Source organism: Notechis scutatus, chromosome 4 (genome assembly GCF_049901735.1).
Source record: "Notechis scutatus isolate UNSWTSFEM ecotype Mainland chromosome 4, rNotScu1.2, whole genome shotgun sequence".
NCBI lineage: Eukaryota > Metazoa > Chordata > Lepidosauria > Squamata > Elapidae > Notechis > Notechis scutatus.
In genome coordinates this window covers 69910801-69934269 of record NC_142012.1, presented here as the reverse complement: position 1 = coordinate 69934269, position 23469 = coordinate 69910801, and the positions used below count along the sequence as shown (strand labels likewise).

General features: G+C 37.4%; 1 protein-coding gene across 2 annotated transcripts in view; it reads right to left on the bottom strand.

Moving 5' to 3' along the window:
- Positions 1-6051: 6051 nt before the first annotated feature.
- The window catches only part of LOC113417460 (gamma-aminobutyric acid receptor subunit alpha-2), a 162929-nt gene continuing 145511 nt past the window's right edge, over positions 6052-23469 (bottom strand). For both annotated transcript variants that reach the window (XM_087963702.1, XM_087963703.1), the window contains exons 9-10: positions 12809-13011; positions 6052-10034 (exon numbers count right to left, since the gene is read on the bottom strand). In XM_087963702.1, the coding sequence (XP_087819828.1) occupies positions 9723-10034; positions 12809-13011 (515 nt within the window). In that variant the 3' untranslated portion in view covers positions 6052-9722. The remainder of the gene's footprint in view (positions 10035-12808; positions 13012-23469) is intronic.

Here is a 23469-nt window from a genome sequence, read left to right as displayed (position 1 = left end):
AGTTAGACTAATTAATCAGCTGGACGCTTGCCTCCATCACTGGAGATTTTTAAGAGATTGGACAGCCATTTGTTTGAAATGTTATAGGGTCTCTTAGAACTGCTCTAGAAGGGGTTGGATTAGATCTCCCAAGTCTCTTCCAACTCAGTCATTCTGTTATATGCACTATATAACAGAATGACAGAAATTGGAAGACACTTTGGCAAGTTTATGATATGTGAACTTAAAACATATAGATACATTTTGGATAAATTTTAGCGATTTCAGGGGGGATATCTTAAAATATATATGTTTGAAAATATACAGTTGATTATTTAATGTGAATATGTTTAAAGTTGGAATGAATTATTAAATTAGATAGATTGAGGGGATATACCACGTGGATCCTAAATATATTGGTTTTTATTTTTATTTTTTTAGATTGTTTATTATATAATTGGCTTAGGGAAGATTAAGGATAATGATGTGTAATGTTAAATAAAATAGGTGGTAAGCTGAAAATGGAAATAATAAATAATAATAAGAATTGGGAATCTATATTTGGATTAAATGATATTGATTTTGCATTAATGAATTGAAATATGAAATGGAAATGTATTTAAAGATGAGTGAAATGGATAATGATATGAAATGACATCATATAAGATTGGTGGAAATGAAAGTATGATTATGTACAAGTGTTATAATCTGGAACCACGTTGCCCACGCAAAGAGATGTGTAAAAAATAAAAAATAAAAAACTTTTTGGAAAAAAAAGTAGAAGCCTAGATATTTCTTTTTGATTCAGGTTTGGACAAAATGGATTTATATTTTTTCTTTTTGATAAAGGCTTGAAATTCTGGACCTAATATAGGAAAAGATCTGGTCAACAAAATTGACAATATGTCTTGTAGTTTATTAAGCACTATGTCATTAATAGAAAATTAATACATTTTATTTAAAACAAAATTGACTATGTGTCTTGTAGGGCTGCACAAAGCATTTGGAGATATTTCATTTGTCTGGTGTACCAATTTGCTGCTAAATTTTTAAAGCCATCAGGTCCTCCTGAAAGATTAATGTGACCATTTCAGGAGTCTGCCTATGCTATTTGAGCATATGTGTGCATTTCCAAAAGAACTTTTGATAAAGTTTATCACCAAAGCAGATCAAATACACCATTGTCTTTTAGTAGTATAATTATTGAAATATATTTCTCATGCCCTGTATACAGAAGTCGCTCAAAATTGTTTTTAATTATTCCCTTAAAACAAAAACAAAAAATCACAATATTGCAAATATGGGTAGAAATTTCTTAAACTTAATATGAAAAATTAAAGGAGAAAGCAGAGCATTGTATCCACCTTAGAGCCAACAAGAATTAGAATAGCAAACAGAGGAAAGATAAAGGTTTTAACCTTGAATTTTACAAACACATGTACTATTGGCTGACTTCAATGTTAGTAACATGAATGAATATAACTGAAAACTAGAGAAGCTACAACTGAACTAACTGAACTGAACTAACTGAAAACTACAAATAAGCTATGTATCATCATATGTTCAAGTTAACAACTACCTATATTTTGAATATAGGCATCAGGACTAACAATTTCAGTGCAATTTTCTAGATCTGTTAGTGACATCCACTAGAATGCAACCCTAGTTCATAAGCAATACAATCAGATTGACCTACATAACTTGTTTGGTGCAAGACAGGGCTGTTGGTTGATAATAACATGAGTGTAAGTGCCCTTATTTTTAGAATCAGGATATTATTATACAATTCAAGACAGTTCATTCAAGTATGGCTTTGTTAAAAGCAAAGAACAACTACATTATTGTTGCATGGAATTGTAATAACAGTATGTGTGAAGTTTATTACAAGTTCACTAATATGCATGATTATTTGATACCACAAAGTTTAAAAAGAATTTTATCTAGACAAATATTTTTCTATCCTACCTGCTGTCTGAAAAATTAGAAATTCCAGCCCTGATGTATCAATCTAAACAGCACAAAGAAAATCTTCTGCATAATCAATTGTATTTAAAAACCCCTCTTTCCTAATTTCTGAGAAGCAAACGTGATCTGCTATAGTTGGAAGGAAAAAAGCCTCTGGTATCACTTCAAATTTTAAGAAAATATCTAGGTTATAAAACACATTTTCCTTCTTTAAAGACCAAATCTTTTTTCAGTGCTATGAACTGTCATCTCCTATGGAAATTAACGAGAGATTAAAAAAACAGAGCAGTTTGCAGCAGAAGAGCCTTGAGTGGTTGTGAATGCTCAAATATTATATACTCGGAAGATCTTATGACCTGTGATTCATTACTGGATTTCATGTACCAGTGACAGTGAGGACAAAGCATCAGATGAATTTGAAAACATTGTTGGTTCACATTTCATCACACTCAGAATACATCAAAAGTATTAACGCTGGAGCACCATAGAAAAGAATGTCACTGATAATAAAAGGTGGTTATTTTACTTTTCCAACTACTAGCAATTCGTTTGTAGATTTCCAAGAACACAGATTGAGAATTAACCCCAGATGTAACATTTGAAGAGAAGTCAGATCAATGACTTGGGCTTTGCCTTAGAATTATGTTGTTGCAGCCCTTTGTCCAAAAACAATAAAATTATTTTTTTTCTACATTGTGGTATTTACATTTGATTTACATATATATACACATATACATGTATTTGTACCTCGACAGCATAGCATTGGAGAGCCAATTGCTAATTTACAAATAAAACATTTTAAAATATGTATAACTCTACAATGAAGAACTTTTTATTGCTCACCTTCACAATATCATCACACTGTTGCACTCATTTCTAAGTAATATAGATCTACATTATATATGAACAAATATAAAAATAAGGATTTTTTATAATGTTTGAAATAAACTGCTATGTTAATTAAGAAAGGACAATTTATTAGAGGGAATAAATACATCATGGGGCAATATGATTCCATCCTTTATACTTTTTCCTATTACATGAAATGTAATAGTTTAGGGTAATGTTATGTTTCTCTTTCTAGGAACAATAGCAACAGCATTAGCACTTAGACTTATATACTGCTTTACAGTACTTTACAGCCCTCTCTAAATGGTTTAAATAGTCAACATATTGGCCCCAACAATTTGGGTCCTCATTTTACCCACCTCGGAAGGATGGAAGGCTGAGTCAACCTTGAGCTTGGTGAGATGTGAACTGCCAAATTCCAGTCAGCTGGCAGTCAGCAAAAGTAGCCTGCAGTACTACACTCTAACCACTGGGCCACCATGGCTCATACATGGCTCAAATCCTATTGAATTCAATCAAACTTACTTCTAGTAGAAATGTATAAGATTGCAATGTAAATACTAAAAGATCTGGTACTAGAAGATACATATGTATGTCTATGACTAGGTCTGTCTGTCTGTCTATCTATCTACATATACACATACATACACACATATCACTTAGCTATTGATATTTGGCACTCTCTAAGCCAGGGATGTCAAACTCAAAGCCACGGGCCAGATCCAGCCCATGTTGAGGCCAAATCCGGCCCACGTGGGCCTCCTGGAAACTGTAAGGGTCCAGCCCACATCACTTCAGCCTGGCCCCCGCCATCCCAGCGTGCCCAGTTCTCCCATCGCTATGTGCAGAGCAACTAAAGTAGTCTGTGGGACTACGATAAACAAAATAGTTCAGACCTCATGAGATCTTTTTTTTTTCGTGAGAAGTTGAAAGGTCTGAACTATTTTTTTTATCGTAGTCCCTCAGACTACTTTAGTTGCTTTGCATGTGGCGGCAGCAAAAGGAGCTGGAAAGGTTAGTGAAGAGGCTGCCCTAAGTGGCGGGGGTGGAGGGGGGGGTGATGGTTTGTCCTGGCTGAAGGGCCCTCAGGTAAGACAGGGTGGGGTAGGTGAGGCAGCTCTGCCCCTCCTGCCTTGCTTCGTCCTTCACCCCTCCCTCTGCCTCACTTTGTTCTTCGCCACTTCTTCTCCTTGCTCACCACTGTAATCTAGCAGGAGGCTGAGCAATGCACTGGCGCTACGGCCGCAAAGCGAGGAGGTAGGGGGTAGAGTATGAAGGGAGGCTGGGTATTTGCGCGGAGCTGCCGGCTTACCTGAGCGCCTCACCAGCCAGGCACTGAAGCGCCACACGAAGCCTCCAACTGAGCTCTGCACACCCCTGCCTTGCTTTCTACTCCGCCTCCCGCCACTTTGCTTCAGGTGGCTCCTGCTGTCCGCATCACTGCCAGCAGCTTGGCTGAAGATCGCTCTCCCCCCCCCAACACACAGAGAGACAGACAGACAAACAGAGGTTGCATTGGATTGCTCCCCCCCTCCCCATTTGCAGGGTGGGGAGGAGCAGGAGACCAGCAAACACTTTTCGCGCTGAGAATGAAAGTTTCTTGGTCCCTGACTCTGCCAAAAAAGGATGGGTTCCTGAATCTGTGTGAAATTATAGCACTTGGGAACGTCCACTTTTTATTCTCGGCATAAAAAGTATTTCCAAGCCAAATCTCCTCTCCCTTTTTCAGAGGCAAAGAAACAAAGAAACAAAGAGAAGAGACAGATATTTGCAAGGTGAGCCCTTGTGGCAGGAAGGGAGGGAAAAAACATGAGGTATCTTCGTGGGTCAGGGAGGCCTTGAGGGCCTGTTCTATCACTAGGCACCCCATGGCCTTCCCCATCCTGAGATACCTCTCAATTCAACATGGGTGTTCTTGAATTGTGAGCTCTTAGGAAATTATCCCCACCTTGGGCATTGCAAGCAGCTATTTCCGGTGGGGAAAGCATGTCAAGAGTATATTCATGAACTGGAAAAGAGCTTGGTAACAAGGTCAGCCGATGAATAGGCATAGCAACTAAGTCGACTGTTTTGAAAACTGAAACTAGAATTAGCCTAGGCTGGAAACTGAAACTAAAAGTAGCCTAGGTATAGTGGTATGTTAAGCTCTGCAACTCTGCAGCTATGTTGAGCTCTGGATCTGTCTATTGAGATGAAACTGCTTCTCTCCTCTTGCTTTCCTGCTGATCTATTGAAGATGAAACTAACTTGCTTGCTTGCTGAAGACTGGAGCTCTGCTCTGAACTTGCAACATGTTTCTGTTTGAGTTTGCTCCATGTTAGAGAAATCTACAACTGGTTTGTAAAATCTTATGTTTATAAAAATGTTAAATGAAGCATCAGCCATCTATGTTTATTTTTCTGGCGCTGAGTCATCACTGCGAAACTCTCAATAAAACAGGATGAACAAGTGGGGGAAAATATTTTCCTTTGCTATATTAGACCATGGCGGGGTCCCTACAGGAGAGCTCTTTTAAGGATTATATATTAATAGAAAAGCAACTAACACCTCTGTTCTTAAATGCTAAAGCTGTTGCACATAAAAAACAGAGGAGCTCTGATCAACTATCAGAGTTATCAATTTGACAGTTTTTGCTGTACTATAGTCTGCGGATGCCCCCACGAAATGCAAGCACGGGATAAACTGAGTCTGGTTTGTTCTCAGTCTTATAAGTGTCCACAAATTACCAGCAAAAGTGGCATTTGAACACAAGGTGAGGAATGTTTCCCTTTGAGTATCAAAGAAGGAACAGGAAAGACAAAGAAAAAGAAGGAAAGAGGGGAAGGAAGAAGAAAGGAGAACGAAGAGAGAAGGAAAAAGGAAAGAAGGAGATTATTATGAGAGAGAGGACCTGAGGTAAATCCTGCCTTAACACTTGGCCTCCAGCAGCCCTGCTGCCTTTTGCCATCCCCTTGTCCCCTCAATGCACCTTAAATGAGCTAACTTAAATAATGCATCCAAAGTGCAGGATCCCTGTAAACAGAAGTTTGGTAATGTTATGATTTACCATGGCCAGCCTGGCCAGCCATAGTTATGCAATCATCATTTCTACCATCCTTTGGTTAGAAAGCCGGGTCTCCTGGTAAGGAGATGGGGTGGGCCTCCCTCTGACTCACACACTTTGCCCTCTTGCACACACCATGAGCAACCTGGCCAAGGAGAGTGAGCACAGCAGCAGTGGGAGCTGGCCACGCCCACCCCAGCCACGCCCACCCTGGCCCACTGAAGTCAACCACAATCCTGATATGGCCCTCCATGAAATACCCCTGGCTCTAAGCAGTTTACCAGTCAGCATATTGCCCCCAACAATCTGGGTTCACATTTTAACCAATCTTGGAAGGATGGAAAGCTGAGTTAACCATGAGCTGGTCAGGATCAAATTCCTGGCAGCGGGCAGAATCAGCCTACAACACTGCATTCTAACCGCATACACACCAACACACATATACATATGAGTTTCCATACATTAATTTTAAATTTGGTTTAGAAATATACAGTGTTGTTAAACTTTGCAATATCTAGTTTATGCATTATGTTCAAGTACTGTACAAAACTTGCAATAAATAACACTAGACAAGTACACAGTTCTATTATAAAGACACCATTCTTCTGGTGTATTTTTTTTCTTAAAAAATCAACTAATAACTGCTAATATGTGTATGCGAATCAAATACTTTTAATTGACCAAATCTATTGAAAAAATTAAAATATAAATAATTATCAGTGATGATATTGTTTATAAGGGCTTTGGGGACAAGTTTCAGAATGAAATTAATGGATAATATTAAATATAATACAAAAATGGTAAATACAGGCTTCAGTTTTGTTTTCATAAGTATTTAAGTATTTATGAAGTATTAAAGATTTTTTCTTTAAAAACAAAACAAAAAATAATCCACTTCAGAGAAAAACTATTTTTTTAAAGTTGTTTTACATTTATGCCAGGAAAAGATAAATTGTACTTTACAAAAGCAGCAATAATAATTAATGATAAATGAATTAATGAAACTACCATTTTGGAACCAACATTGAAGTGCATTGTTTCCTATCTTTATAGTGAAAAACAAATAATATGAAGGAAGTCTTTTAGAACAGAATTAATGGAGACTTTACTTTGGAAAAAAAATGCACAAAAATCTTATGTTACCAATGTATTTAATTCCCTGAATAGTATCCAAAGGTACTGTATATTTTAGGTACTTAGCATTTCTTTTGAAAGTTATAAAAATGGAAATTCACAAGATGGATTTTATACTCAAAGTTGTCTTGTGACTGTCTACTATATGTAGTTTACTTCTAGGTAAAGTCATATACCCATATGTAAAAATGTAAAATGTTGCTTCTCATGGCATTATAAGCAAATTATCCATGATCAAACCTATTGACTGATCAAGTTTCTTTTTCTATCTACTTTCTAGAACTTCTTATAGGAATCTTAAAAAAGTGTCAGAAGTTTTTCCATTATTGAATAGTTGAATGGGTTAATATTACAGATATCAAACCATGGTTACAAAACATAGTCTTGAACAGACTCCAAGGAACAAGTATACAGAAAGAAAATGATTTTTAGGCTGATCTACAAACTGCTTGTTCAAGCACTTACTAATGTGATTTTATGCTTCTGTTTTTATGCTTCTGTTTGAGCAAGATCATGCAGAAGGAGGTTGCATAAATGGAAGAACATCTTTGGATTGAATTGCACATTTCTCATGCAATACCCTAGAGACTGAAAATAGCTTTTCCATGAGCAAAAGGTAACTTCATCATATGGAAATGAATGTTTTTATCCATCCTTTGGCACCAACCTTTGGATCCAGTTTTAGGCTTATTAGTGAAGTCACTTAATACTATTAGTGGCAAATTGTCATATGCACAGCAATCAATGCAAATGATTTCTAAGGCTGCTCATTTCAAAAATTCAGAAATATAACAATTGAAAACAAATATTTTTCTAGTTATTTCAAATAATAAAATGAAAACTGACCTTACCTTACTACTACTACTGTATCCTTAATACTGAATGGCTTATTTGAAGGATCATATTTACCTGAAATATGAATTTAAGAAGATCCTCCCCCAAATGTAGGGTAGTTAGAAAAATACAGTATACCATACAATGCCAGTTTCTCCTCTTTGTGTGAATTGTTAAACTGTTAAACCGCTTGTGTCTGATTATTTGTAATCTTCAATATGCATCATAGGGCAACAATTTTTAATCAATGTACCTCAAATGAGCTAACTTAAGGCATCCAAAATGCAGGATCCCTGTAAGATAGAAATTTGGTACTATGGCCAGCCATATCATTTATCCTGGCCAGCTTTCTACAATGAAAGTTAATGGGGCAGCAAGCAGGAACCAAGTTATTGATACGAACCAGTACATATCAACCATGTTCAAACTCTAATCTTTGTTATAAAGAGAAATATGCAAGTACACACACACACACACACACACACACATATTCCTATCTCTCTCCTTCATGAAGCAATAAGAAAAAAAATGAAAAGGCATAGAAACAGAATGAAGGGAACAGAAAAAATTGGATGAAGTAATTCAAAAGTAATTCTACAGGACAGGAAGAGAGAAGTTTTGTTTGGAAGTTAAATAGTTAAATTCATCAGACAAGGAACCTCTTTCCAAGCCACAGTAAATCTTCATGTTAATGTTCAAAAATATCCATGAATTTCAGCAGTGATGTCTGAAGCTATCGGCATATATTGCTGTTCTATTTTTCAATAGCTTTTTCTATTTCTAATAGCAAGTTATCTCTCTGGGAAGAAATGAGTCTTCCTGTTGGGTTAAATTCTGTCAGCCTCAACTGGGACTTGCAGACTTAAAACATAGGCTTCCAACTTCAATGTCCCAGTTGGTATAAAAATATTTATTGTCTGTAATAAACTACATATCTTAGAACCAAAAGGGCCACAAGAAGATTTGACATGAAGCAATCTACAAAAACAGTGATTTGAATGTTATGGAGGTTGTCTTATTCATCAATACTGTTTCTTTTTGAATTCTGCACAATTTGCCTATTTCAGCTTTTAAATCATGATTCAGTAGAAGTCACTTGATCCAGAATGCACTGGAGACAGAAGGGAAATAACTAAAACAAATTACTGAATTAATATAACTAACCAGGAACCAACAACACATGCTTAGTTGTTTAGTTTTGTGTCTCATTTTGTTTCTGCATGTTGTTAACATCTTCTGCAATGGGTATGGATTCAATTATTTCCTCGCATTGTTGGAAGGAATCTCCAAGTGTAACACTTTTCTTTATCAACAGACTGATCACACGGTAGGATAAGCCGATAATTAGCAACTTCAAAACTTGATTAAAAGAAATTATTATCCCTGCCATTTCTGAATCTTTTATGCATAACTTGCATTCTTAATGATTGCTAACAAGAGAGTACTTTATGCTCACCACATATCTATAATATTTACATGGGCACTGATACCATAAGAAATTACTAAGATTACTCTTTTTTAAAAAAAAAATCCTTCTCTTTTTAAATGATAGCTTCTTTGCATTAAAGTAGAATCAGTTGTCTCATAGAAAAATATCTTAAACTTTAAATTAAAAAAATAGCGTTACTAAATAGTTACATAGGATCATAGATGGTTTGTATGGATATAATTCAGCAGAGTTAAATCCAAATTTAGGAGCTCACATAGATAGGAGAGCAGAATGTATTTGCCATGGGTGCCATCTGCTTACAGATCCCATGACTAAACTCTGTGCACCTCCTTTGGAGATAAACAAATATGACACTTATATATATCCTGTACATATTAGTTCACTGATTAGCAGTTATTAGTCATACTGTACATAGGAAAACAACTTGACCGTAATGATGTTACATGCCCTCAGCATAAAGTTAAGGTTTTAGTGTGAGGGTGCAAACCCATGCAAGACAGGTTCCCTGTTTAGATAGGTGGCCCAATACACCAAATTGAATGTGCCAAATAAAACTGGAAATACTATCCTGGACATTCTATCAATTTTGCTAACACTGTTAAAGGTTTTCTTTGCTTCTTGTGGTTTGGTTTCAGGTTTGGCTTTGTGGGGTTCTGAAGTAGTGGTAGCACTCTTGGAGATGGTGGGGAGAACAGAATCCTTTGTGATGTTTGGTCCATAATTGGCAACGGCCACTGCATAGGCATTGTTTTTCTTAATGACTGAGGCCTTTTCCTTTTTCTGTTAAAATATAATAAGAGGATAATAAGATATTATTAAATATATTCAAACTTTTCTGCACCAACAGACGTAATACTATCTACTTCCTTCAATTCCCAATATTGTGCCTCAGATTGACTTCACTGACTATGATACTGCCGTTGTAGAAAGCTTCTCTGACTTTTGGCTAAGGCCATGTGTATCCTATGTGTGAATCTTCAATGGTGACATGATTATTTTCTTCACTGTGATGGAGCAGTGCTGTTTTCATGCTATAAACTGGAAGCTTCTGTGTCTATGCTTCAATGTAAACCAACACATGCAAGTGGGCAGAATATTTTTATTTATTATTTTATAAAACAAATTATTCTGCAGTATCTAGAGATGTAGAAAGTATCATAAACTGTTATTATTATGCAATCTGCATTATTTGTGCCATACATCAAGAAAAGAAGTAAGTTAGAAGATCTGTAATGCATATTACATAGTCAAGGTAACCAGCAACGGCAGTGATGAGAAATACAGTTCTTTCTTATACTGTGTTCTTCACTATTAAGAACAGCAGAATATGGAAGTAGTTGGAATTGCTTTGTTCCGGGATGTTTTTTCAATTTCCCAGCTCTAGAATTTCCTGATAGTCCCACTGAACCTATATAGTTTTCCAAGGCTGATCAAAGCTCTTTAGGAGGAATGGCAGAATAAATATCATCTGTTCTTTTTTGCTTATTACTTTCTGGAGCCTTTCTACTAAAAGCCCTTGAAACAAATTGGTTGTGAGGAAGAATGGACAGACCATCAACTAAACTGGAATTGAGCTATCTGAATAATTCAAAAACAGGCATGTGACAATTAATGTCACAGATTCATGAAAAGTCAGAATTAGTCCTTGGGTACTTCTTTTTCCCCTTCTATTTTTGACTGTGTAGTTTATAAGCCACAGGTTAGTGACATGGAATTTCCCACCCCAAAAAAGGGCACCAGTGCTCTGATATCTATAAATTAGCAGGTAAATGACAAAAAAACCCCAAACTTAGAGGTTCCATTTTCCTCTTCTTGTCAACCCTGAAGCAAGCCTGGCCGAGGCCATCTTTGAGGCTTCATGGTTGCCACAAAGCTAAAGGGAGAAGGGGCGGGGGGAATTTTAGATAGCTCGGCTTGGCTGTCAAATACTTTCCTGTGGAAACCAAAGCCATTCCAACAGGTGGTTGAGAAGTGGAGGAGTGAAGTAACCAGACAACCTGTCAGCACTGCTATTGGACAATGTGACTGGTGACTTGGGGGAAAAGGGGGAACTTTTAATTAGCTGAAAACCGCGGGAACCTTCAGAGTCGGTTTTCATAAATTGTGCCAATATGATGTATCCAGTGAATTGTTCTTTGAGGAACATACCTGTCTCAGAATTCTGCTTTCAATGGGTGCATTATTTGGAATGTTGACACTTCTCTTTCATGCTTTCCCTCACAATTATTCCATACTTTTACTTGAATTGCAGTTTAAAGTATATTCACTTGAACTCCATCTCAACTTTGGTTTTACTAGCATGTTAAGAATGCTTCTGTCTTCTTATTGCTATGAAATTGATAAATAGCTTTTTTTTCATTTTTTCAAGTTCCTTGTGCAGACAATAGAATTTGTAGAAGCAAAAATCATTTTTTTTCCAAAACAGCATAACCATTTTAGCACTAAAAATAATTTTTATTTTAAAATAAGATTTTTTTTAAGAAGATTTTTTTTAAAAAATAAATAATTGAAAATGCCCTTTTGGGGATCTTAGAAGTCTAGTTTGTTTTTACTTTATTTTGAGTCTGCCATAGATCTGAAGAAACAAAACCCAGAAGTTTTGGTTTGTTCAAGGTTTTGGTTAAAGCAAGTGGGTTTCCACGGCTGGTGGACATCACATCACTCTTATTTTCTCCTCTATACAATCTGTGTATCAACACTTCCTTTGTCACTGACTTCTTCACTCTAGGATAACATGTCAAAGTCCTTATCCTTGGTTTTTTTCCATTCATATCCATCACTAGAACCTCTTCTCCCAGAGCAACAACATTTTGGTTCATATCCCTGAACAAAATAGGCCTTTTTCATTCTACTTCCAACTGAAAAACATGTTTTGGTTCAGATGGATCAATAGAACCAGCTGTTTTATTTTTTTTTATTAAAAAACTCTTATTGATAAATAAAAAGGTTTTATTTATTAAACCTAGATTTATTATCATTATTGCTATTAAATGCCTTTTAGGGATTATATTTATATATCTTAAACACAAAATTCCTCTACTAATATCAAACATCTCTGAAAATGGAAGCCATTTTTAAAATAAACCATTTGCTTTAGTCAAATGAGAATCTGTACAATTACATAAAAAAGATCTATGACAGCTATTCATTTCTTTTGCTCAATATAGTTAAAATTCTTTTAGCAAAGTATCATTGGTTCCACTAATTTCTGTATAAAAATCGTTGAAGATAATGAAATGCAGTTGAAGGTTTGAAGGAAATTAAACAAACATAAATTGGCTATGATTTAATTTATGGACAGCCTTGGGATAATATTTGTTTCTTTAAAATGAAACAGGTAGAGAAAGGTTCCATATGAGCTGTTTAATTTCTGCTGAAATGCAAACCCAATTCTCTGCTTCTTTTCATAATCATTATTGTTTAACATATCCTATCTTTATATTGGTTTAAGACTTTAATTATTTTTCAGTAATGGAAAACTATCAACAGAGATGGTGTTAAATTTATTTTTTTTCAAATTGGAAGAAACCTTATACATATTTTTGATCACTCACCTTATCATTGACTATGCTTTTTCCATCCCACGCCCATCCTCTTTTTGTAAAATAATTTACAGTGGCAAATTCTATCAAGGCAGAGAACACAAATGCATAACAAACAGCAATAAACCAATCCATAGCTGTGGCATAAGCTACTTTAGGCAGGGAATTACGAGCACTGATGCTTAGCGTTGTCATTGTTAGCACTGTTGTTACTCCTGCAGGGTAGAAAAAGAAGAATGAACTTGGGTCAAGGTAATGCAAAATGCATGGAAAGTTTAGCACCAGAACTAAAGACAATTAAGGGGCAAGATAGAAAATTAAACTGAAAAAAACCAAAGTGCAGAAATTACAATTAAGTTCAATGATATCTATGAAATTACATAATGTTTGTGATTTATTATTTTAACGATCTTGTACCCCAAAAAGTCAACATGACAGCTGCAACTCTGCAATCAAAGCCTCAACTCTTTTTATAGGCATTGTGACATGGATTAAAAAAGAGTGACTTTAAATCACATGGCTGCCATCTAGACATCTTTCACCTCCCACTGCAGATGTGCTTAATGCATTTGTTTGAGATCACATTTTTACAGATATTTTCTCTAAGATGTATTGTAGACTCTTGAGTTGCTAATGTTATAGAACTGATTGAAGAGTACAAAACTCAGACATTTGCCTGGTATACTGCATAACATGTGAACGAATAACATGCATTATTGGATGCATGTTATTAGTTCATTGGATGGAAGGAAATTTGTGAGTTCTACTTTTAATTTGAAATGTTTTTGTTGAGAACAAAACATTGACAGGTTCTGTTCCAAAGTAACTATGAAATGAAAAAAAAAATCTTATTTTTTGAAATAAAAGAAGCCCATCACTTTATATCTGGTGTTTAAATTAATATTTGTTAAAATATTTGGAGACTATCTATAAATGTATCAGAACAGGATGGCATGCTAATGAAACAGTACAGCTTTATTATGGTAGAATAACCATATGACAGGAATCCAATAATATCTTCTGGATATCACCTTTTTATCTGCCAATCCTTCTCACTGAAGCTTAAAATCTAGCTGAAATATCTGTGAGTTATTCCCCCCCGCCCAAAATTATATATTAATTTTTAAATGTCATTTCTTTGTAAACCAAAAATCTTGCGGAGAAAAATTATCAGGGTTTGTTTAAGGAATCTGGAGGCTAACTCAATATGATGTCCCCCTAACATATATTCAGCTCTAGATTAAAATTGCAGATAGACTGTTAGAAAATGAGAAGATGGGAAGAGGAGCAGGATCAATGTACCTTAAAGAAAACAGGATCACTGACAATTATTAGAATGCTGCCGTAAATTAAGAAATCTACAGATTTCAAAAAAGTTTTGGTTTGCAGATCTGGAAAAGTCTCAAATTCAATTCACATGAGTATCTTGACACGGAAAAAACTACAATCAGGTAAGTTTTCAGCAATTTATTTATATACTTGCTTTTTCCTTAGCTAAAAGATTCTCGCCATTATGGAATCCAAGAACAAATCCAAAAGCAGCCTATTCTGCATGTTGCTAAAGAAGTGCCTTATATAGTATAAGGATGTCCCAGCTGAGGGGTGGCCAGGGGCCTAACTGAGTAACGGACCAAGGGCACTGCTGAGAGGCAGAGAGGCAGCCCAGTTAGGAGAGGGAGAGGCAGCCTGGTGGCCCTGCTGAAAGGTGGCCCTGCAGCCCAGCAACCCAGCCCAGGGGCCCAGAGATTCCAGAATAGGCACTGAGACAGCTGGAGGCCAGCTGAGCAGTGGTAAAATGGAGCTGGTGGCAGCAGGCCAGTGGCTGATAGCAGTGCAGAGGACCAACTGAGCAGTTATGGTGCAGAACAAAGTGGCAATGGAGTGCCCAGAGTAGCATGTTGTTCCTGGTAGTGGCAGGCTGCCAAAGGACAAGAAGGCAGGGGGAAAAGGGGTAAGGACAAAACACTTCTAGACACAAGGGAAAGGGATAAATTTTCAAGTCAGGGAGTAGAAGGCTAAGAGCAAAGCATCTCCTAGAAAGCAGCCAGCGTTCCTGCAAAAACAAATGCATGTTAAAATGCATACTTTTACATTTTTAAATGCATTTTTAGAATTTTAAATTAGATTTGTTTTCTTTTTTAAAAAAAATAAATTTTATTAAATTTACAATTAAAAACATATCGACATTACATACACAAAGAAAACAACAACACTCGGCCTTACGAACCGGAAAGAGAAGAGAAGGAGAGATATAAAAGAAAGGAAGAAACAAAGAAAGAGAAAAAGAAATGAAAAGAATACATTTAAAAGCAGACAATATCCTTTTTGACAGTCTGCAAGATCCAATTCTCCTAACTTAATTTGAATACGCCCATCTTATCGATATCTATGCTTAAATTACCCATTGTCTTTTAAGCAGTTTATCTCTGGATTAACCAATTATACCAAGAGTTCCAATTATCGTAAAATGTTGAAGGCTCTTTATTTTTAAGTGCTATAGTTAATTTGTCCATTTCTGCACAATCACATATTTTCTGGATAACCATTTGATCTGTAGGTGTATAAGATGATTTCCAACACTGAGCGAACGCTAATCTGGCCGCAGTTAAAATATGAATTGTTACATATTTCATCTTTTTGGATAAATGTTTGTCAGAGATCCCTAGTAGGAAGAACTCTGGTTTGTATTCGATTTGTTCTTTGGTTATCTCCTCCAACCATTTTCTGATTTTTTGCCAATATTTCTGGGTTTCCTTGCAGGACCACCACATGTGAAAAAATTCTATGCTTTTACATTTCCAGCATTTTGGACTCGTGTTAGGGTTCATTTTTGCCAACCTCGAAGGGGGCAAGTGCCATCTATAAAACATTTTATATGTATTTTCTTTATACGCTGCCGATTTTGTAATCTTGATATTTCTGTTCCAAATCTTTTCCCATTCTGGTAATGTAATACTTCTTCCGACATTCCTGCTCCAGGCTATCATGTTCCCTTTGACTATCTCTTGTTCTAATTCTACTTCCAGTAAATATTTATAGAATTTAGATATGTTCTTTTTGTTTGATCCTAATAAAATTTTATCTAAATACTGCAGTTTGTTATAAATTCCAAAGTCTTTAATGTCTTGTTTGTATCTGCTTTGAATTTGAATATATAACCACTGATCAATTTTAAATCCCTGTTCCTGTAATTCTTGTCGAGTTTTTAATTTTCCTTGCGGATCTAATAAATCTTTGTATTTAATCATTTTTGTTATGTCCAAATTATTGGGATGTACCATTGCCTCCATTGTTGATAGCCAGATCGGAATTTTTAGATAGTGTTTTTTACATATTTTTTTCCAATTAATTAATAATGAGTCCCTAATAAGGTGTCTGTGAAAATAAGACTGCTTGGGTTTCCCCACTTCCCATAAGAAGGCATGCCACCCTCTCTGGAGGTCATGCCCTTCTAATGCTAAAATTCTTTTATTAAGTAGGTTCACCCAGTCTTTTAACCATAATAAGATAGCTGCCGAATAATATAATTCCCAATTTGGAAGAGCTAGACCCTCTCTACTTTTCGCATCTTGTAAGGCCTTTACATTGATCCTGGCTTTTTCCCCCTGCCCAATAAATTTAAGTGTAATCTTATTTAATTCTTCGGGAAAAAAATTTGGCAACTTAATTGGAATTGTCTGGAATAAATAAAGAAATTTTGGTAATATGTTCATTTTAATCGAGGTAATCCTGCCCAATAGGGAGAGCTGCAGCTTATTCCAGGATTCTAAATCTTTCTTTGTTTGTTGAAGTAATTTATCATAATTGTTCTCTTTGAGTGATTTACCTTGTGGTGTTAACCATATTCCTAAATATTTGACCCTTTTTGTTACCTGTATCCCCATCATTGCTTCTAATTCTTCCTTCTGGTTTTCTGTTAAGTTTTTGGTCATTAATTTCATCTTTTTTCTATTAATTTTTAATCCTGCCACTGCGCCAAATCGTTCTAATTCTTTTATTAGATTCTATCCTTTTTCCATAGGTTCCTCCAAAAAGAAAACCATATCGTCAGCAAACGCTTGTAGTTTATATTCTTCTCATTTTGACCCTCACTCCTTTAATTTCAGAATTTTAATAAGCTGAAAGAGGAATTAAATTATTATTTTTAAAAGAAAATAATAATGAAGCAACCACGAAACAAAATATTTGGGATACAATGAAGGCAATTATAAGAGGAACAACAATCTCTTATAACGCCATGAGAAATAAAAGAATACATGCCCAACAAAATAAATTCCAACAACAAATTAAAGAATTAGAAATACAACTACAAGAAACCCCTAAAAACCAGAGAATACAAAATCAGTTAATAACAATTAAACATAAATTGAAGTTACTTGAACAAGATAAAATAGAAGTTAATTTGAAAAGGTCCAAACAAACTTATTTTGAGTATGCAAATAAACCAGGAAGATGGTTATCCCATAAACTTAAAAAAGTGAAAGAAAAGATATTGATACATCAACTAATGGATGAGAAAGGCGTCTTACAACATGAGATAGAGAAGAAAAAAGATATCATTTACAATTATCTTCAAAGATTATAAAAAAAGGAGGAAGTTAATGAAGATAAAATAAGAACTTATTTAGAGGAGACGAATGATAAGGTAATTGGAGAGGAATGGATAGAATTATTGAATAAAGATATTACATGGTCTGAATTGAAGTCAGCAATGGAGAATCAAAGTAATAACAAATCTCCAGGACCAGATGGGATTCCGGCAGAACTATACAAAGCAATAATGGAACTAGTAGGACCACTGATACTGGAAGTGTTTAACGAGGTACTTCTGGCAGCCAAGATGCCGGACTCGTGGAGGGGGGTGCTGATTTCGCTAATCCCGAAGGAGGATGCAGATCATAGATATATTAACAACTATAGACTGATTTCACTTTTAAATGCCGACTATAAATTATTTACTTCTATCATAGCTAATAGAGTTAAACAAGCTTTAAATCCACATATCCATGAAGATCAAAATGGATTTCTTCCGTCCCGACAAATAAAGAACAATTTAAGAACCGTTATCGATGTCTTAGAATACTATGAAGCCCATCCGGAGAAACAATCCGCACTCATATTTTTAGATGCTGAGAAAGCATTTGACAACTTAAATTGGCACTTTTTAATTCAAAAAATTTACAATATGAGTCTTGGCATCAAATTCGAAAACATTATAACAACAATTTACAATACACAACAGGCTAATATACTAATTAATGGTGAACAAACAGGTCCAATAAATATAGAAAAAGGTGTTAGACAGGGCTGCCCTCTCTCACCTCTTCTTTTCATATTTGCCCTAGAATCACTTTTAACACGGATTAGATTTGTTTTCTAATTCTGTGGTTAAACCTTCTATATTTCAAACATTTATAAACTTTTAAAATTTTAATCGTTACATGAACTAGCAAAAAGAAACATAGCTATGGAAAAAGAGAATGACACTGTTCTGATTTGTAAAATACGTTCCATGTATGAGCTTATGCCCATAGAAGACCCAAATTACACATATATTAAATGTAAACAAAATGAATTACTTGGATACAAAGTAAAGGGCCGAGAGTAGGGGTGTCAAACTCAAGGCTTGGGAGCCAGATCCGGCATGCAGGGTGCTTAGATCTGGCCCACAGGGCCACCCTGGTAACAGCAAAGGACTGGCCCATGGTGCTTCTGCCAGCAAAAACAGAGCTCTCTTGAGCTCCGTTTCCACTGGCAGAGGATTGCAGGAAGCTGTCGCAGCCAAAAATGGAGCTCCGAAGTTTGCTTTCTCTGGCTGAGCACTCAGGCCAACCACAGGCGCCCCTGACATGAGTGACGTTGAGCTGGCCACACCCATCCTGGCGACACCCACTCCAGCCCTCTGAGGTTAAATAAAACCCTGATGCAGCCCTCAATGAAATCGAGTTTGACACCACTGGTCTCGAGGCAACTCTAGCCATCCTGAGGCTCAACCTACAAAATGAGAAACTGCCATCTAAGTAAGAAGATTATATCCAAATTGAACACCTGTCCACTCTACATGAGTTCAAATCCATTAACCTGACAGATTACATCCCAGAGTTCTGAAGGAAATGGCAGATGTGATCTCAGAACCACTGAATCAGGAAGATCTTTGAAAAGATAAACAAGCAATAGATCTATGAACAGATGGATTTGCAACTGGCTGACAAACCACACTCAACATGGAGCCGTTAATGGAATTGCATCTACATGGATGAAAGTAAGCAGTAGGGCATTGCATGGTTTTGTTTTAGGTGTAGTACTCTTTAATATTTTCATAAATGATTTTATTCTGACCCAGTCTGAACAGAATCATGCAACAGACTCCTTGTTCCAAAAAAAAACAACACCCTTTTTTATTTGGTTAATGTGAATTCCTGACATTCACACCCAGAAAAGTTCTGGCAAAGGTTTAATTGCACAAACAGACCTTATCAGTCCTTGGATAGTTGCCAGGCCTAGAGCTTCCAGTTGCAATGCTGTAAAAGGAAATACTTGGCACGGAGTCTCTGAGGCACGAACTCAGATAACCAAATCTTCACAATAGTAAGCCAACTAATTGCCTTCCGCAAACACCCCTCCCCTTTTGCTCCTATTTGTCCCCTACGGGAGGGACCATTCAGTGTCCACTTGTGTCTTTTCTTCTGAGTCAACCCCTGTTCCTTAGTTGTTCCCTTCTCCTGACATGCATCTGGAACAGGCTCCAGCTGTTCTTCTTCCCCGTATCTCTGACTCGGACGGTCCCCACTCTGCCTCCGACACAGAGCACCCATCAGAGCCTTCCCCAGACTCCAGGACTAGCCCAAGTTCCTCCCGAACCTCATCACTGTTCTGAGACTGCTGCCAACCCTGGCAAGCTACAACAGATTTAGATGAGTGAATAGAAGGGAACTCATCCAATTTGCAGATGACACCAAGCTGGCTAGAATAGTCATCATCCCCAGAAGATGGTCTCAAGATAAGAGCCAAAAAGCCAATGCAATCCTAGTTTGCATGAACAAGAGGGGTAGAATCAAGAGCATGTATAACATTAATACCACTTTATAAAGCTTTAGTAAGACTACCCTTAGAATACTGTCTCCAGTTTTACAGAATGATAGAATTGGAAGGGACCTTGAATGTTGAAGGAATTGGGTATGTCTAGTCTACTGTAGAGAAAAGGATTGCGGGGGACAATTATAGCAGTGTTCTAATATTTGAGGGGATGCCACAAAGAAAAGGGAGTCAACCTATTTTCCAAAGCACCAGAAGATGACAAGACAAGAAACAATTGATGGAAACTAGAGAAGTTACCCAGAGTTAAGGAGAAATTTCATAAAAGTGAAGACAATTAGCCAGTAGAATGGCTTGTCTTCAAAAATTGTGGGTGCTCTGTCACTGGAGTCTTTTAAGAAAAGACCAGACAGCCACGTTTCTGGAAAGGGATAGGGTCTCCCACTTGAGCAGGCAGTTGGATTAGAAGACATCCAAGGTTTGTTATTCTGTTAGTAATATATCCAGATTAGTTTTCAGTTTTCTTTCAAGTGTCCTTTAACTAAAATAATTAAATGATAAATGTTAGGAATAACATAGGTTACCTAACGTAGTTTGGGTAAAATAATATATATAAACTATGATAGTGAGTTTATGTGTGTGTCACTTTAACTCCAAAGCATGTAATTTTGGGTGCGGTTGTAAAATCGCCATAAGAGGGAGCAAGAGAACTTGATTGATTGCTGGCTTACTGGATTGCTTGCTGACGATGATGGATTGTTAACTGTGTGTTCTTTGCTGTTGCTGAAGGAAGAAAGGAGGTTTTACTTCTTTATATCTCTACTGCGAAGAGATATATTATTGGACTGATATTGTAAGTTTGCTGATCTCTTTTTCGACACTGGACTTTGCAACTGATTAATCCCCGGACGGACTGAACTAGTGTATGATATATGGACTGTTTGACTATGCTATAACTATTACTGGAATAAACTATTTAACTAGCACAGTGTATCTGTTTTACTGAGTGTAAGCTACAAATACGTTTGTCTCACATATTTGCCTGACTGCCTGACTGCCGTGCAGGTTCTGCTAGGGTGTATATCCCTAACAATAATGAATAAAATAAAAGGAAAAAAGAATGACATACTACCAGCAGAAAAAACACTGTGCACTTAGAAAGTATTCAGACCCCCTTCACTTTTGTCAATTTTGTTATGCTACAGCCTGATTCTACAGTTGTTGAAATTCATTTTTTTCTCATTAATCTACACTCAGTACCCCATAACGACAAAGTGAAAACAGAATTTTAGAAATGTCTGTACATTTATTAAAAAGAAAAAACTGAAATATCACATTGACATAAGTATTCAGACCCTTCTACACTCAGTATTTGTTGAAGCATCCTTGGCAGCAGTTACAGCCTCAAATCTTTTTGGGTATGACTCGACAAGCTTTACACACCTGGATTGGGGGATTTTTCTGCCATTCTTCCTTGCAAATCCTCCCAAGCTGCCAGGTTGGATGGTGACTGTCAGTGGACAGCCATTTTCAGGTCCCTCCAGAGAAGTTCAAGTCAGGGTTCTGGTTGGGCCACAACATTCAGACAGCTGTCCCTAAGCTACTCCTGCGTTGTCTTGGCTGCGTGCTTAGGATTGTTGTGATGTTGGTGTTAGCTTTGGAAGCCTTATTAGCAGCAGAAGCTTCCATGCTGCTGCATTTCTGTGCCTTGGAAATTGAGGGGAGACTTTGTAGAACGTATGTAATTAGACATAATATCATTCTTTCTTTCAATCAAGGTCATATCTTTCCTGCACCTAGATGAGGAGTGGTAGAAGGGATGTTTCAAGTTGGGACGGTTGGTGATTGGACCATGTGATGGACTTATGGGTGCAGGGGATGGGTTTGTGATTTTGAATTATTGTTGGAAAACCCCGAACTCTCGGATTCGGGTTTTCCCAGATGTACCAGTATGACAACTCTAGTAAAATAGAACTTTGACAAAATGCCTGACTCAGAGTTTTGGTGTTGGTTTCTCTGCAGCACTTACATTAACCCAAATCCCTAATTCAGCAGCAGCACCCCAATGCAGGGGGTTTATCCGGGGTCCTGAGCCCCAAGCACCAACCTGCCAGCTGGGTGGTGCGAAGACTCAGGGAAGATGGATGAGAAAGAGGAGATCGAAGAGGGAGCCATAGGAACGAACACCGAGGAAATTTTTGAGACCCAGTATTCTCCCTCTGAAGAAGTAGTGTGAGCTATTGAGGCTGCAAAAATGGAACGAAGACTAAGAACTCGACCCAAGGAAACAGATTCCTGGAAAAATTGCCGGTCTGATCCAACTCCCAAGATGGGACCCGAGGAAAGACCACCTGAGTACCGCCTAGATTCCAGCCCAGTGAAACCAGCCCATGGTCCAGGATGGAGAGAACTGAGAACCTTAGGGTCCGACAACTCCCGGGACAGGAACCTGCTGCCTTCTTCCAGAGCTAATCTTTGACAGGTCTCCCAGAGCATTTTGAGTGGCTTGAAGTGGGAAGTTATGTCCTGCGGACCCAACCAGCTCAACTGAGACAGAGCCTAACACAACCTATGTTCACCTTTCCTGATCCAGGACCTGTTAGTGGAACCAGCATTGCATTGGCATCCTTTTACTCAGCCAGAGATGACACAGGGATTGGCTCGGCAACCCAGCCCAAGCTGCAGGAGGGAGACAGCAGATACTGCCTGTGCTTGGGATGCTGTAACCTCCAATTACCGCAACTCGCCAACCCACCTTTATGCTGCCTCCTGCCGAATGCATCCCTCTTGGCTGGGGCTTCTACCCGGACAGGGCTGGGTACAATACCAGTGGACACTGTCACCATTTGCCCCACCTGTCCCAGCACAGCAATGGGGCCAAATTGCCCCACCCATCCTGGCACAACATTGGGGTCCATTTCCACAGCCAGCTCCAGCATCCCCAACAGCAAGCGCAGCCAGCAGACCCCTGTCCAGTCACCAACTGCTGTCCCACAGCCAGCCGCAGTGCAGCAACAGGTCCCTGCCCAACCATCAGCTGCTTTGGCGATTCCACCAGCTGATCAGCTTGTACCTCCAGCCAGGCCACTGCCTCCTCAATTTAGGGCGATGTTTGATGGAACCCCTGGAAAGCTGGCTTACTTCCTCAGCTGAGTTTGGCTTACTTCCTCAGCTGGCCTCATCTCGACCAATATGGGGAGCAATATGCATCAGATTGCAAACTGGTATCAGCAATTGCAGAGGGCATGAATGAAGGGGACACATCTGACTGAGTAGCCCAGCTGCACAATGAGGGGGCTGCTGAATTAAATGATGCTGATGGATTCGTCGAATTGCTCCTGGCCAGATTCAAAGACCAGACCGAGTTAATGAGAACAAAGCCACAATAAAGGTGATGAAACAAGGAAATCAGCCCATAAAGGACTTTTTTTTAAAAATAAACTTTATTCAGTTTTCAAATTTTAAAAACATAAAATAAAATTATATACATCATTATGTCAGCGTCAAGACATCATTTACATTTCCTTATCATGTTTCTCTCTCTATATATTCTTATTACATTACCATTGCATATTTCTTTCCTTATTCTTATTACAAAATAATATATTTTCATCATATATTTCCCTTCTCTCCACAAT